Genomic DNA, 16987 nt, shown 5'->3' with positions numbered 1-16987 from the left:
GTACACGCTTCAGTTTTAGCCCGTAAACAGCAAAACTACAAATCCCAACATGCAACGCGCCAAACAATTATTTTTGGCCCTGCATGCGATCCTTACAAAGCGTCACGAGTTACACAGATGATCATGGGGAGATGGGAAATAATAGTTAGCCAGCAAAAACTGCTGTTAATTAAATAATTTAGTGACAGTTAGAAAGGCAAGCTACCGGACGCCACCATGGCCAATATCACCAAGAAAGTGTCGTGGTCCAGCCGAGCCGACGAGTCCGGGCCAGCCGGGGAGGGGACACCGCTGCTCAACGGCTCCGAGCAGCCTAGACTCTCCAGACAGGTACAGCTAGCATGTTGGCTAACGGATAAGCTAACAGCTGTGACTCCAGCAGCAGTACGAAGATGCTGTGTCATTTTTTATTAACAATTCTAAGGTTATGTTGGGTCATGTTTTTAAATACCGCATGGGTCATCAGCTTGAATTACAAGTTAATGCATTGCCGCATACGCGACGTTCATTTTTGGGTGTTTTTTTTCATGTTTGCAGTCGGGTAGTGGATGCAACAAGAAGCTTTGTTTGGGGCGGAATGTAACTGGCTGAAAGTTATTAAGTTAGTGTTAATTAAATTACTTACATGATGCATGTACTTAGCTTCAGTTATCTAGAAAGATAATATTTTAGAAAGTTTGGAAAAACGAGTCTAGTTTATCATAGCTCGCTTGATCTGATGGTGACATTAATAATATCTGTCACAGGTCATCTGTGCCTGTTATTGGCACATTTTAAATCCTGGAAGGTTGCTGTCAGGATGTTTGAGGGCAGAATAGTATTAAAAAAGGAAAATTTCTACCTTTTGATAATTTCATGAACAATTAGACCTGTTGTCTTTAGACTAAATGCAGCTGTTGAGCTAATATAGGAAAACATGGGAAAATCCAACTTCCTTTATTCCTCTAATGTAGCCACCATGACTAGTCAGTTCCTTCCTGCACCATCAGGACCAAAGATGGAAATAAACTAACTGCACTACATTTCTTTTGTTAATGTAATCACATACCTTTTTACTATATGTTTCCATACTTGAAGTGCTTTTAAGAGACTGTAATTAAGTTTTTACTTAATTATTTTGCCTCTCTGGACCTGAAATCACATCTATTACAGAATACAGATGTTATCTGTGTTTTGTAAGCATCAGAAAGTGGAACCTATTGTTTTATAACAGCAAGAGTAATTTTTATTACTTTATTTGTGGACTTTATGGTTATAATTTCCAACTTTGCAACTTAAAACGATTTGTTTTTAGCCCTTTTCTCTCTGTCACTTTTAGAAATCACAAAGATCCCACCCAAGACTTTATATTTTAAATGAACATCAGCTTAGAAACTGCTATACAGAGCCATATATATATATTTCTGTTGCTGTCTTTGATGTCTGTAGCCATCTGAAGGAGGCAGTATATTTCAGATAGGCAGACTCAGCACGGTGGATTTGGAAGAGGAGATAACATCAGATGAGGTAAAGTCTGAGCTTGAAACGTTATCGCAGTCTTGTCTCTCTGTGTCTGTCACTCCTGTTGATCATCACTCCATCAAGACTCTTAGCAGCACTTCTTAGACTCCTGAAACATAGTTAGTTCATCTACCGTAATAATAAAACCTCATGTCATCCAAATCAATGAGAAGCAATTTGCTTGTATCTTGAAATTACACATAAGGTATCAAGTGCCTTGAATGGGGCATTTACAGTTGATAAAGTGTTATTTAGCCTCACGCTCATCATGTGTGTTTTGTTATGTGTGTCTGGCACAGGAAATCTAGTCTGACCGACTTTGTATCCTCATGGAGCTTTAAGGCCCGATTTATGAGGTACACTCTGAGATAAAGTTTAGGAATCACACCGTAATTTATTTAATTTAAGCTCAGCATCTTCTTGCTGAATACAGCTAAAGCCTAAGGTGGGAAAGCTGACACAGAAATGGTCTCATAACTGGCCAAATCGACACAGCAACGCTTGACTCATCCAGCGTGCATGAGAAAAGGCACGTGTTTGGAAACTGTCTGATGGTTTCCACTGAAACATTGCAAATGATGAATTTATGGTATTTAGTATTTTGTTTTCAGAAAACTGATTCCCCACACTGGTCACTGATGAAAAAAACAGATACTGTTCAGAGTAACAGGCAGCTTAGCCAACACTTTATCAAAACACTCTGAAATTGTGCTGTAAATGTGAAGCCGAAGACGCATAAATATGTTTGCTTGAGCCTACAACAGAGTCGGATTTAATCAAGTTTATTTGTACGGCTCTTAACACAGTTATAGTAAGATCAATCAGGCAATATAAAAAACTCATAAGGACAAAGAATGACTTCAAGTTATTTAAATTAATTTGTTCTGCTTTAGGCTATCATCAAGACAACACTGTACAGGACCATATGAGTAATGCTTGAGGCTATTTGGGCGTCACCAAGTTTATAGGTCGTTTAATACGTCGCGCCCGTTTCCCTCTGTGACAGAAACCATCAGATTCAATTCTGTTTTCACTGGCTGATGGGAATGTCACGCTGTGCATGTGATCTGCTTGATTCTTGTTTGCTGCAAACAGAAGTTTGTTTCCAGTGTGTTTGTGAATGTCGGTTACTTTGTTTAGTTTCTTTAGTCGCTGCGTATTGTGTGGCTGTAGAGATGGGCCACAGCTGTGTGGCAGAAGCCCACTTAACATTGCATGTATATGTGAATTGAAGTACTTTTAAATTGCCTGTAGCTGGCTTGTATGCATGTCGGGATACACTCATTTGCACCAGTATTTCCTTCAACACTAAACAGTCTGCATTAACAAGAACTCTTCCTTTCTTAGCTGTAGACCTGAGTTCTATATCTGAGATTTCTAATCTAAAAGTTCTGGAGGAAACACTGGAGCAGTTTGTCACTGCATCTCCTATCTGCTTCATTATTCATGCACAAGTTAAGTCAAGTTTAAGTCTGTCAAACGTGTCCTCTCTTTGTCTTTGGAAGTGTCTTTTTAGTGTAAAAATACCTTTCTGATGTTGTTTCAAATGCTTGTGAAATTCTGCTGTGCTCACTCCTGTTCCGTCAAAAATGTCTGATTCCCTCTAAAAACTTAGTTCCCAGCTCCTTGCCATCCCTCACATGATTCAACAGGTCAGAGGTCAAAGGTCAGTGTTGGTGTAGTCACCTCTGTTTTTTTTTTCTGCATTTTTTCCCCCTTCAGGACTCCCTAAGAGGGCGGCCCAAAGAGATCCCTCACAATGAGAAGCTACTGTCACTTAAATATGAGGTAAGTCTGCCCACTCGCAGAGCAGAATGCTGATTATTAGATGATTCTGGAAACCCTGGATCACATTCAACAATTAACTAAAGCCTCCATGTTTAGGATTTGAAATGTCGCTACTTTTTGTGAGTCCTTATGTTCCACAATTATGGAAACGATGAAAACAGTCAAATCAGTCAGTAACACTAGTATAAAAAATACCCTTCAGACCATGAAACCCAAACCACATGTGGCAACACAAAGGGCAATAATCTTCTTAAGCAGGTTGGAAACTGGCAGCAGTTAATGAAATCAGCTTTGTATTATCATATTTTTGATTTGCAATAAGCTTGCTGACATTGACCCAATATAGTGTATACATGCGCAGTCAGTAAACATCACTCTATGTGTCTTATTCCAGAGTCTGGACTATGATAACATTGAAAATCAGCTGTTTCTTGAGGAGGAGAGGAGGATGAGTTACATGGTAAGTGGGCTGGGAATCACCTGGAAACATGATATACCACCTTAATATTTTACGGTTTTTTATTCTTTTTTTATCTGCTCTAATTTCATCATCTCTTCTCTGCTGTTTATTCCGTCTCTCCACGCTCATGTGTCCTCAGGGCTTCCGCTGTCTGGAGATCAGTCGCTGGGTGGTCTGTGGTCTAATCGGCTTTCTGACCGGCCTCATCGCCTGTTTCATAGACATCGCAGTGGAGGAGCTGGCCGGGTTCAAATACCAAGTGGTCAAAGAGAGTATCCTGAAGATTTGTACATGACACACCTAGTCAGGCCAACATGTTAGGACCAGATGACAGGGCTCACCAAGTCATCATATATTTTGATAGAATAGAATAGCATCTGTTCTTATCTGCCAAGGTGGATGGTTATTCATCCTCCCAGTGTTAACTGTCATTTAACTGGTGTTATAATTGGCCACTAAACAGCTTGGACATTTTTGGCTAATCCCAGCCACGTGCTATCAGGATCCCGAGACCTTTCCTTGACCTCTGACCACACAGACATAGAGAAGTTTACAGAGGTGGGCGGCCTGTCTATCTCTCTCCTCCTTTGGGCTGTTCTCAACTCTGCCATTGTCATGGGGGGCGCCATCATAGTTGCATTTTTTGAGGTAAGACTGAAAGGAGAAATAGTTTGACCTTTCTGTAATTATATCAACTTTGGAAACACAACTACTTTCATGTTACAGTTGTCTTCCTCTTTTGTGTGATTGACAACATTCCTCGAGTGTCAGAATGAATTTTGAAGAAGTTAGGCTAGTTATGCGTCTCATTTACAAGCCATTCAAACTGATGTGGAAATGAAAACTAATCATGGAGTAGCATGTCTGCACAGATTGCCTTCAACAGTGTGTAATACTGAAAATATGTAAAAATCCACGTGCTTCTCTATTCCTGCCAGTCCAGTAAGCCACACTTGTTTGTTTGGGAACATTATGTTTCCTCCTGCAACCACATTAAAGAGGAAGTTCAGTCGTGGTTTTTATTTCCACAAGTTTGCTATGTCAGCTTTTAATACAATCATGTGATGTTTCATTATACAATATATAAACCACTCTATGATCATATTCACACGCTCAGACATAACTCCTATACACATACATTGTAAGTCACTAACTTTACCACCTATGATATAACTCTCCTCTTTTTCTCTCACCCCCTCTTCCCCTCATCCTCCTCTACCTCGTATGTCTCATCCAGCCCATAGCGGCAGGAAGTGGTATCCCTCAGATAAAATGTTACCTGAATGGTGTCAAGGTTCCCAGGGTGGTACGACTCAAGGTACACACACACACACACACACACACACACACACACACACACACAAACACACACATACATAAAATGCACATATTAATAGATGTACTTGAGCCACTGTTTCGTTATCCTTACATTTTGTGTGTTTGTCCTCCACAGACACTAATGGTGAAAGTGTGTGGCGTTATCTGTTCAGTGGTCGGCGGTCTTGCTGTCGGAAAGGTAAAAACCATCATCAGTGAAAATACAACATGCATAACTTAGATGTCAGATCTGTATTGTTCAGATTAAGGATGAAGTGACATGATACAAGCTGTGTTTTAGGCCCACTTTAATACTTCACCCGATATGTAAGTGCAAGTTTTTTGATGTTTGAATTCCTGCCAAGAATTTCTTTTCACACCTGTCCTTTGTTTACCCACAATCCATCAGGAAGGGCCCATGATTCACTCTGGTGCTGTTGTAGCTGCAGGTGTCTCCCAGGGCAGGAGTACCTCTTTAAAGAGAGATTTCAAGGTCAGTATGCGTGGCAATTTTCTGTGCTCTGTGTATGTCTCTTAGGCTACTCAGCCATAGGAAGTATAATATATAATTCGAATTATATTTCTACTTTTAATTGGCGTTACCTTCTTACAAACAGTCATTTGAGATTTCCTCCATTTGAAATATTACTGTTAATTGGTCATGTTTTAAAAATGTCCATGGTCAGAAGGATTTATAACTACTGCTAATTGTTGGTGTGTGTGTGTTTGTAGATCTTTGAATACTTCCGGAGAGACACAGAGAAAAGGGACTTTGTTTCTGCCGGAGCTGCTGCCGGAGTTTCAGCTGCTTTTGGAGCGCCAGTCGGTAAAAACACAGCTGCCTTGCTGGAGCACTGTATAAACATGTTCTTTGTTATTAATCTGCCTTAGTTGTGTGGGCAGTTTAGCTTAGCTAGGAAGCCAACAGTATATCAGTGTGGCTGCATTCCTGAACTAGAAACTTGTTAGGAAACTCCCTCTGAAGTTCTTGTTCTCCAAGGAAAAACAGTGATTGGTGCAGGCTGTGTATCGTGATGTGACTGATAATGATAATGTTGGAAAATTGTGAGAACTGTGGGATAAATCAAAGCTAAGGTTTGAGAAAGAAATTGAACTTCTGTTGCTAATTGGATACAGCTACAAACAAACAAACACACTGTTGAAAGTGCACAGTTGTATTGGTCTGGCCTAACTCACCATCATCAGCAGGTTTTAAAATGTAGCAGTAAAGTTAGTTCTAACATGTTTCTGATTGTGAGCTGTTGTACATCTAGAAACTAGCACCATCAGACCTGTAGCAAACACTGCTGGCTACAGCAGCTAGGAAGCTCATAATGGGCAATGTCAATTTTAGCAACAACTTTAAAAGAATTTATTATTCATCCATTTTATGCTGCAGATCTTGATCCAGGTCACGTTCATTTTATCATTAGAAATGATTGCTGGGATATATGCTGCTGGGAAGTACTGAAAAAAACATACTTTGGATGGTATGATTGTAACACAGGTGCTAAAGTATGTTCTATGTTGTATCAAAAAAGTCTTTAAAAGTCTTAAATTTAATCTGGAAAGAAATCTGATGGCTGGTTTTTGTGACAGAAAAGCTGTAGGCAAAAGCTGCATTATACATTTGGTACATATGGAGGATTTATTCCTGTAGATATTACCACTATTAGTGTGGACATGCTTCACACTGTTGTTTGTTACTATTATGTGAAAAGACTGGATTTTGTGATTTTGTTTCTTTGGTCAATAGGTGGCGTTCTGTTCTCTCTGGAGGAGGGAGCTTCTTTCTGGAACCAGATGCTGACGTGGAGGATAGTAAGTGACGTCGTCCTGCGCGTGCCCATATTATAAACTCATGATTAATAATTGCATAATGTTGTTGAGTAAATCTAAGCAAGTGGTTTGTATTGGATTAAGAATGAAGTGGTGGGTAGATAGATGAAGATTGTGAATGTTGTTGTTCCGCACCTGTCCTTTTTGATTTTTAGCTTTTCTGTTTTTTCCTCCCTTTTCTGTTCTTATCTGCAGTTCTTTGCCTCCATGATCTCCACTTTCACCCTGAACTTCTTCCTCAGTATCTATCACAATAATCCCGGAGACCTTTCAAACCCAGGTCTCATCAACTTTGGACGCTTTCAGAGTGATGTGAGAAACTTATATTATAGATCATGTATTTTTCCAGCTTTATGCCCCTAGTGAAAGTAAAACATGACATGTATTTTTGATCTTTCTCAGAGTGTGGCCTATAACCTCTACGAGATTCCCTTGTTCATTGCTATGGGAGCTATAGGTAAAAACACCTTTTTGTTTTCATGAGTAATGTTACTTTCACATATTTCTAACAGCATATTTGATTCTGTTACTTCATAGTTGTATAATTAAGGAGAATTTCGACTTTTCCCTAACAGCTAACTTGTGTTTTTTTTTTTTTTTTTTTGGAAACCTCTGTGTCTTTATTTTCTTGCTCTTCATCCCTTTCCTGTGCAGGTGGATTGCTGGGAGCTCTGTTCAATGTTCTTAACTACTGGCTGACCATCTTCAGGATCAGGTAAGGTTTAGAAAGGAATCAAATGCTTATAAGTACAAAAAACATCGTTATCAACTTGAGGGAAATGTTTCAAGAAAGTGTCAGGTGAGATATGAGATAATTGTCTTGTGGGTGCCGTGTGCCAACAAAAACAACACATGGTAGCATGAAAGCTTTGTTGTTGTCTTTCAAAGACAGAGTGAAGTGAAAATGAGGACGTTTTCAAGTGAGCAATTAAAACTGTTTCTCAGAATATCAACATCTTGTGATTGAAAAATTAAAAATAGTCAAGGTGCAATAACAGATACGAGCACTGGGAGACGGACTTGACACTTGTGGTTCCCTGGGTGGTGCATATGTCCATAGTTATTAAGAATAACATGTCTTTTTCAAAAGTTTGACAGTCAATGAGTTCATTGTTAATTAGAATAGATAGAACAATAAAGAATAAATGGAAGATTTAATATTATTTTTGTTATCAGGTTTGATTTTTAATTTAAACACCAAGAAATAGTCCATCTCTTTTCTGAAGATGTTCAGTCATTTTCTGATTTTAGATTTAATTTAAGCAAATTTGAGGTTGCTCTTGATTATGTCTATGTTTGTGTAACATTAAATTACAATAGTGATTTTGAAACAATCTTAAAAGCTACATTAGTTATAACTAAATAACTGTAATTAATAACTGTAAATAAATATGTGTAACTAAAGCTTGCAGACTGATAGACCATTAACATCGTGATGTATGGTGTTTCCAATAAATGACCAATAATCTATAATTATGGTGCAGCAACTGAGGAGACAGACAAAAAAATGTATTAATAAAAATATAAAAGTATATATTTTAATAATTGTTGAGATCAACAAAGATCAACAAAGGACTATATAATAAAAAAAGAAAATAAAAAGGGAGCAATTGGAGAAAAAAAAAACAGTGGGAGGGAAAACATCTGAGTGTGTGTGTGTGTGTGTGTGTGTGTGTGTGTGTGTGTGTGTGTGTGTGTGTGTGTGTGTGTTAGGTACGTCCATCGCCCTTGTTTGCAAGTCATGGAGGCCATGTTGGTTGCTGCAGTGACGGCAACGGTGTCATTCACCATGATCTACTTCTCCAATGACTGTCAGCCTCTGGGGCCAGAGCACACTGAGGAGTATCCACTGCAGGTGCACACACCCACACCTCTGACATGTGTCACCTTTTTTCAGCAGTCTGAAAACAATCTCCTGTCAGCTTCTCTTGATTTGGATGATGATGTGTAATAAAGCTAAAACTGGGCAATAATTAGTTAGCTGGTGTCACAAGCCCAGTCATGCATCATATTTAAAGTGGACTATGTGTTCGATGTGCATGGTTTAGCAAATTATACGCGTGCAGATTCAGATAAGATGTATCCCTCTCACAGTGCGTAAGTGCTTTCTATTTTCAATCAGATGGTACAGTTTCAGCTCAATAAGCTTTACCAGCAGTAAATGTCATGAGAACAATGCTGATAGTATGACACTTTTCTTTCACCATTTACGGTTCTGAGTGAAATGTTTTGAGAGCTACTGGATGGATTGCAATTTGGTCACATTCATGTCCCTCTTTAGGATGAGTGTTAATATCATCAGGGCAACATTTTCATTTGTCCAAAACTAACAACTTGTTTTTGGACCTAATTGGCAAATGTTAGCATGCTAACATCCTACATTATATGTCCTTAACATTAGTGTGTTAGCTTTATCATTGTGAGCATATTAGCATGCTAAATCATAGCTTTACAGAGCTGCTTGCATGGCTGTGGACTCTTTGCCTTGTCCAAATACTAGAGGCAGTGCTACATAAATAAATAGCAAATATTACATCTTGGTGAATTAGTTTTTCTCATATTTTATTAGATACATTATGGGACAGATGAAATATTGAGCAGAGACAGAAATAACTTGAAAAAGGAAAGATTGAAATCTAGGACATGTTTACATTTAATGCACTTTTGACTACTGATCCACGACAACACCAAATATGATTTGTAATCTTTCACTGATCCATATCTGTGCTAAAGCCCTGTGTTTTAGAATCATGTCAGCTGGTAGATGGCACTTAAAAACTTCATCAAAGACACAAGAGCACAGTGAGAGATGGACTCTTAGTGTCTCTCCTTCTTTCTCTTGTTTTGTCTCTTTCATCATTTTCTTTCTTTTTCTAGTTGTTCTGTGCAGATGGAGAGTATAACTCCATGGCAACAGCCTTCTTCAACACTCCTGAGAGAAGTGTCCGCAGTCTCTTCCACAACCAGCCAGGTAACGCTGTGCTAAAGTAGAGGAAGCTTGCTGAAATAAACATTGCTCACTTTGTATATGGATCTATGTGCAGGGAAGCATATGGAATCATTCTCTTAGTCACCTCTTGATTTATTTATTTATTTTTAGGAAGCTACAATCCTCTGACCCTGGGCTTGTTCACTCTGACCTATTTCTTCTTGGCGTGTTGGACCTACGGCCTGGCGGTGTCTGCTGGAGTTTTCATCCCGTCTTTGCTAATTGGAGCAGCCTGGGGGAGATTGTGTGGTATACTGCTAGCCTCCATCACCTCTTTCTCGGTTAGTGTGGTATGCTTTGATCTGTAGGATCGAGTTCAAGTTGGTGTCTTCGTTTATTATGTTTAAAATAAAACTGGTTCTCTTTTCTTGGCATCCTTTATATTGTTCTGCTCTCCAGTTGAGCCTGTGTGTTTAGGGAGGCTGTAACAACCTTATTGAACCTGATCTGTGTTATTTGGCTACGTAACTATAAAACCTCTGTGCTACTTACTGCCAAAGCTCACTTTTGTACAAATGTGCAGTGTTTTCCATATTGTAATTATCCTGCTTTTTAATTTTAATTTTTTTTTTTTTACCTTTTGCTTAAACTTGAGAGCAGTGCTCAGCTCATTTCACTGTTTCAGCTGTTAGCTGGCATTCACACTGGTTTTCACAGCTGAATGTTGCCTTTACAAAAGAAGAAAAATAACAAATGAATAAAAAATATATACATTTAGCTAATAACATACATGATCAAATAGGGAATGCTGTTTTTACTCTTGCTGTGTGTGTTTTGTTAGATTTGGGCTGACCCTGGTAAATATGCCTTGATTGGAGCTGCAGCTCAGTTAGGTGAGTGACTGTAAACCTTATTTATCTATATATATATACATATATATAGTTCTTGTTTAGCTTGGAGTGTGTAGCAGGAAATAAGAAATGAAAAAACCAATCACAATGAGCTGTGAATACTACATTGTCTTTCCACTTCAAACTCTTTTTTTTTTTAAATAATCCATAATAACTAATTTTTTAAAGAATCTATTCTGTTAAATGCTTTGTAAAACTTTTGATATCAATCTAAGATAAAAAGTTTAGTACTAGTAATAATGCAATGCTTTCCTCAGGTGGCATTGTGAGGATGACTCTCAGTCTGACTGTCATCATGGTGGAGGCTACAGGAAATGTCACATACGGCTTTCCCATCATGCTCGTCCTCATCACTGCCAAGATAGTAGGAGACTACTTTGTAGAAGTGAGTAAAGAGGCAGAGACACACTTTGTTCCCACCTCCCTGTATGTCCCATTTTATTCACCACAGAATTCAACACAGAAAGGAGGAACCAACAAAAGGTCCCACAGTTTTTCATGTACAGAACACACACACACACACACACACACACACACACACACACACACACACACACACTGTCGAATGAAGTGGAGGAGCTACTTACAGTTACACTTGTAGCTGGTGGTGGACTGGCTCCAGAGGAATAGAAAAATAAATCTGACAAAAGATATTTTTCCTCCTCTTCATGAAGTTTAGTTGCCATTGTCATTCTAAATTCCCAGGCGTTCAACAGTGCATATTTATGGTGACTTTTCCTGTTGGTATAAAACAGTCAAGTGTGTTTATTTCTTGTATAATATCTGCAAAAACAACAAACAATAAGTACAGCTGCAACAATTGAACAGAAAATTAATTGGTATCTATTGTGGTAACTGTGATAAGTTGTTTCAGTCATTTTTCAAGAAAAAAAAGGCAAATATTCTCTGATTACAGCTTCAAATGTGACAATTTCCTGCATTAATCAAAAGAAATAATCATCACATAAATCAATAATGAAAATAATGTCTGGTTTAATTCCAAAGTTAGGTGCAGTATATAGAGCACACTCTGTACAGACAGTGTGCAGTATGAATTGGGATAAAGGCCGTGTCTGTAACCCGTCTCCTCTGCTTTAGGGTCTGTATGACATCCACATTAAGCTGCAGAGTGTTCCCTTCCTACACTGGGAGGCTCCTGCCACCTCCCACTGGCTGACTGCCAGGTAAGGTCCTGTCTGATTTGTGTGAGAGACATTTTGATTGGATGACTCTTATATTTAAAACATCCGGGGGTGTGAGTTTTTTGCCAGTTTGCGTTTTCTTATTCTGTCATTAGATTTGCTAATATTTCTTTGTCATGTCACCATCATCATCCTCGCTGTTACTCTTCCTCTTTGCATCTCCTCCCCCTATATCCCCCATCCAGAGAGGTGATGAGTTCTCCAGTCACCTGTTTAAACAGGATAGAGAAGGTGGGAACCATTGTGGACACCCTTAGCAACACATCCACCAATCACAACGGCTTTCCTGTCGTCGTGCAGGTTTCTGGGAGTGATGAGGTACTGTATGATCTCTTGTGTGCTGTTATTGAAATTTTGTTATGTTTATTACGCATAGTCATTAATATAAATATTTAATATCTCCCACACAGTACTTTCTATATTGACATAATTGGTCCCTCTTAAGATGCCTTTATTTATTTATTTACTAATGATCAGTATTTATTTAGAGATGTGTTTGAAACCGTTATGACCGCGGCTACTGCTCACTTCCTCCTCATAAGGAATACACTTTTGAGTTCCCATTCTGTAGGAAATTAATACATTTGGAAGTACAACAAAGTAAATTGATGATAAGAAAATTAACATGAAGCACATAATCACAATAACTCAAAGACAATTCCTGGCATCCTAGACTAATAATACTGTTTAACAAAGGAGTTTAATTTTATAAATGAGCCTCAGTGCAAACAGAAACTGTTTCTTTCATTAATCACACCTTCATTTGTTCTTCTCTCCTGTTCAGCCAGCAAAACTCTGTGGGCTCATCCTCCGCTCTCAACTCATTGTTCTTCTCAAGCACAAGGTAACATCATCAACAGAAGGAAGATGTTGACAATATTCTTAGATAAATCATTGTGACATTTTAATCACTCACTTTTTGCTCCTGCTCTGTCCTGGCAGGTTTTTGTGGAGTTGGCCCGGTCCCGGCTGACCCACAGGAAGCTGCAGTTGAAAGACTTCAGGGACGCCTATCCCCGCTTCCCCCCAATCCAGAGCATCCACGTCTCCCAGGATGAGAGGGAGTGTATGATGGACCTCACTGAGTTCATGAACGCAACACCTTACACAGTACCACAGGTAATACACACACACACACACACACACACACACACACAGACATAGTGCACTCCAATAGTGCAGATTTCCTTTCTATGAGGATTATAATTTGAAACTGGTTACAGTGATGCCAAGTCATAAAATGTTTAAATATATGGTCCCTATCGAAGGCCACAATTTTATTACAACGGGAACAACCTGAAAACACAATGCAGCCATGACTGTCACTAATGAAAACGCAATATCTCAGTGGGATTTCACTTATCGTGAGTTGCTTTGAAAGCAAGGTTTTGTAGCTTATTTTCAAAGTAGTCTAGGAAATCTGGAAATTCTCAGAAGTCCATGTGTTTGTTTTGAGAACTGTGCAAAGTGGAGATTGTGCTGGTGGACTGTTATGCCTCCATTATGTTTTCATGTCGTCCGTCTGTTTCATTCTCGTGAACCCAATATCTCTGTAAAGCCTTGCAGGAATTTCTTCAAATTTGGAACAAACATTTACTCGGACTCGAGGATGAAGTGATTAGAAATTACTGGTCAAAGGTCACTGTGACCTCACAAAACATGTTTATGGACCCTCACAAATTCATATGCTAATTATGACACAATATAACACAAATAGGGTAAAATAATGGAGTGACGACATTTTATATCCAAAAAATCAAAGGTCAACTTCACTACAACATCATATTAAATTCCTTCAAAAGTCTTCATTACATATATTAAATGAGTCTGGACAGACATGGATGTAAACTGCAACTTGACTGATTGACAGAGCCATACAACCGCAAGTAATTCTTGTTAATCAGAATCTTTTTTCTCGGTGTAAATTGTTAAATGCAAAGTTTCAGGCTTGTAATGTCTACACTGCTCTGTTGTTGTTGTTGTTGTTTATTTTTTTCACTACTGTAATTGTTGGGCTCATGAAGTCTAGTTTGGTTTTTCTCTTTCTCAGTTTCCTTGTCCCTTGTAGTTTTTTTTCTCTCTCTTTGAAAACCCTCTTAAGCTTGTTTGTGGTAAAGTTTAAAAGTAAAGTGTGGTAAAGTATAAATGAAGTTGAACTTAGATGAGGCTGTTTGTTTGCAGGAAACATCTCTTCCTCGTGTGTTTAAGCTATTCAGAGCTCTGGGACTCAGACACCTGGTGGTAGCGGATGATGAGAACAGGGTAAGAGTGTGTTCCCGTCTATCCCTATATGTCTTGTTTTATTTTCCTGTGTGTCCTCTTCTTTATGTTTGACAAGACGATAACGACGACGACAACGGTAGTTCTGACGTTACACTTTTGGTTTGTGACCCTCTGCAGGTGGTTGGACTGGTGACCAGGAAAGACTTGGCCAGATATCACCTGGGCAAACATGGACTGGAGGAACTTCAGCTGGCCCAGACATAGTACACACACACACACACACACACACACACACACACACACACACACACACACACATATGAACTGTGACCACCTGATGCCTCATAAAGCTGTTGACCACCAGCTATGCAGCCCAAAAGGATACTATTGAGGGCGAAGAGATCACTTTTATTTTTTGATGCCAAAATGGTCACCAAGACAACACACGGCAACCCCCTCCCCATTTACAAGCCTGGGATATTAAGAAAAAGTCACATTTAAATGTCTTAACTGCTCCTGGTGTAAAAATGATTTACAGTCACAGGATCTGAGCGCTGGTTTTATCCAAGACCTCCGTTATTAGTATCAGTTTCTTTTTGGCGGCTGCTGTGCTGAGGCATCAAATGACAGTTTAGCACAGGACTGTTAGAAAAATGATTGGAGTTTCATATGTTTTCATAGACCTCATTCAAGACATTTTATGAATGGGGTAAAATGAATTGAATCGATAAAAATAAAATGAACCATAATAATAAATAATAAAAATGAATGGTAATAATGATACATTTGAGGAACCCAGGTGAGAAAAGTCAGTTTGATCTGTGTTAACTGGAAAACAGAAAATCTTTTCCTTTGTTTTGTTCATAAAAGCATCAGCACACGTCTCTCTGTCTGTTCTTACTCAATGTCACACAAACACTAGCTTGTTAGTTCCCTTATGAAGTAATGTGATAATGCAGTGATACATTATTAATCATTGGATCCATCAATTCATTCCCTATATGGAAACACTGATTAATTATATTTTTAAATAATTCAGGTGGATGCATTTTATGTCTTGCTATTGAACTGGACAACAAGACATTTAAACTGGTTTGTGGTGAAAACGATTTGAAGTTGAGTGAGTGTTCGTGTTCAGGAGTCAGAAATTCACAATTCATTTTAAGGTTTTCTTTGGCAATGTTTGCAAATTTAGTATTTTCCAATTTTTTGTGTAGTTTTGCACTGAAAGAATGTTATTTATTGTTGATGTTGACTACTTTTTTTTTTTAGTTTTAAGTTTATGGTTTGCAAAGAAAGTCTGTGTTTCACATCACATAACAAGATTCAAGAAAGGAGAGGAGACATGATGGTCACCTGATTGTTTGACATTTGTCTGATTTGGGCACAAGATGCAGTTTGAGGAAGTTTGAGCAAGAGACAGATGTGTCAGTACTTGTAGATACAGATCCTCCTTCCTCTTCGTCTTTCTACAGTGGGGTCCAAAAGTGAGAGACCACTCCCCCATTCAAGTGAATGGGAAAGTGGTTTACCAAGGATTGTCCCCTGTGAAGCTCTGTGTGAATGTAAAACTTTGTTTACCATGCATCTGCTCTTTGAACTAATCAATTTATCCTTGCATTACGCAGCCAGGCTACCGCACAAAATACAAATATTCTGATTTATAATTATTTTATTATTATTTGTAAATTAACACTTCTTCAATTACCAGTGTTAATTGTTTACGTTGTGCACTTCATTGTTTCTACACTTTGATTTGGTCTCCTTTGTGGTCTTTGTTGAAAAGTTAAAATGTTAAAATATTGACTATGCTCTATTTTATAACCACTGGATGAGCCTTTTGTGAATTAATAAAGTTGAAATTTATCTATTGTAATATGAGTTTGATGTCTGTTTGATTGCAAGAAATACACTATCATGTGTAGCAAAAAAAGAAATATATGAGCACTGTCAATCATTTCTCACACACACACACACACACACACACACACACACACACACACACACACTAATCCCTAAAAGCTCTTCTCTCTGTCTCCACTAGATGTCAGAAAAAGTTTGGATAAGAACAGTCAGTGCTGTGGAGAGACTTACCCAGAGATGCCAAATTACTCAACTGCCAACAATCAAAGTCCCATTTTATATTAATATTGCTGGTAAGTGGCAGTCCATGATCCAGTCCAGTCCACAGTGCTGGTATTAAATGCAGCAAAGTTACAGATCACATAACAGTGGCCTCACAAAGTATTGTGACACAAAGGAAGAGTGACCATCTCAGCAGCTCTACATCAACCAGGCCTTTATGGTTAAGTGTGGCTAAACATAAGTCAGACTATTTCACTGCTGCTGTTTTTTTTGTTGTTTTTTTTTAGATAAATGTGCTTTAATGTCGCACATTAATCTTTCTGGCTCCACTGGATTAAAATGGAGGCCCCGCTCTATATTTACGGGCAACACGAGGCGATCATAGAACGGTTCAGGTTCATCAAAGGGGAACATGGGAAGTTACCTGTGAGTCTCTTGAACTTATGTTTATTAAAACATGACATTGTGTCAGAAATTCAGTGAGCCCACGTCAGGACGATACGTCTACCGAGATGAAGAAGAAGGAGATCGGTGAGCAAGTCAAATAAGTAACAGTGAGGATGAGCGCAGGGGGTCTAACACACCCAGCGCTACATTTAGCATTCAGCCACCAGGACCCTTTGATTTTTTCAAGCCGCATAAGTGGACATAATGGATACACAGATTCTGCCAACCGAGCAACTTAACCTTAAGCTCTGAGGAGAATCAGGTGAATACTTTAATGTACTGTTTG

General features: G+C 38.7%; 1 protein-coding gene across 2 annotated transcripts; it reads left to right on the top strand.

Moving 5' to 3' along the window:
- The first annotated feature begins 110 nt into the window (after positions 1 to 110).
- clcn7 (chloride voltage-gated channel 7) lies at positions 111 to 16045 on the top strand. 2 transcript variants are annotated; one of them, XM_022756983.1, is made up of 25 exons: positions 111 to 330; positions 1429 to 1506; positions 3223 to 3288; positions 3683 to 3748; positions 3888 to 4020; positions 4287 to 4396; positions 4986 to 5066; positions 5202 to 5264; positions 5475 to 5558; positions 5798 to 5891; positions 6822 to 6886; positions 7100 to 7216; positions 7307 to 7361; positions 7559 to 7619; positions 8618 to 8759; positions 9782 to 9875; positions 10005 to 10174; positions 10675 to 10726; positions 11002 to 11129; positions 11843 to 11928; positions 12132 to 12264; positions 12731 to 12790; positions 12889 to 13065; positions 14128 to 14208; positions 14347 to 16045. In XM_022756983.1, the coding sequence occupies exons 1-25, from the start codon at positions 217 to 219 to the stop codon at positions 14431 to 14433; spliced, it is 2397 nt and encodes a 798-aa protein (XP_022612704.1). In that variant the 5' UTR covers positions 111 to 216; the 3' UTR covers positions 14434 to 16045. The 2 variants fall into 2 exon arrangements, with proteins under 2 accessions (XP_022612704.1, XP_022612705.1); XM_022756984.1 differs by lacking the exon at positions 1429 to 1506.
- The last annotated feature ends 942 nt before the right edge of the window (positions 16046 to 16987 follow it).

The sequence above is a fragment of the Seriola dumerili genome, unplaced genomic scaffold (assembly GCF_002260705.1).
Source record: "Seriola dumerili isolate Sdu_G_001 unplaced genomic scaffold, Sdu_1.0 BDQW01000260.1, whole genome shotgun sequence".
Classification (NCBI taxonomy): Eukaryota; Metazoa; Chordata; class Actinopteri; order Carangiformes; family Carangidae; genus Seriola; species Seriola dumerili.
Note: the sequence above shows the minus strand (reverse complement) of the source record. Positions and strands in the feature narration are given on the sequence as shown.

Excerpts from the sequence above, each read along its gene's own strand:
- clcn7 (XM_022756983.1), top strand. The coding sequence starts at position 217 with ATGGCCAATATCACCAAGAAAGTGTCGTGGTCCAGCCGAGCCGACGAG. Across the intron at positions 6,887-7,099 it reads AGATGCTGACGTGGAGGATA|TTCTTTGCCTCCATGATCTC; the intron begins GTAAGTGACGTC and ends TCTTATCTGCAG. Across the intron at positions 14,209-14,346 it reads TAGCGGATGATGAGAACAGG|GTGGTTGGACTGGTGACCAG; the intron begins GTAAGAGTGTGT and ends GACCCTCTGCAG.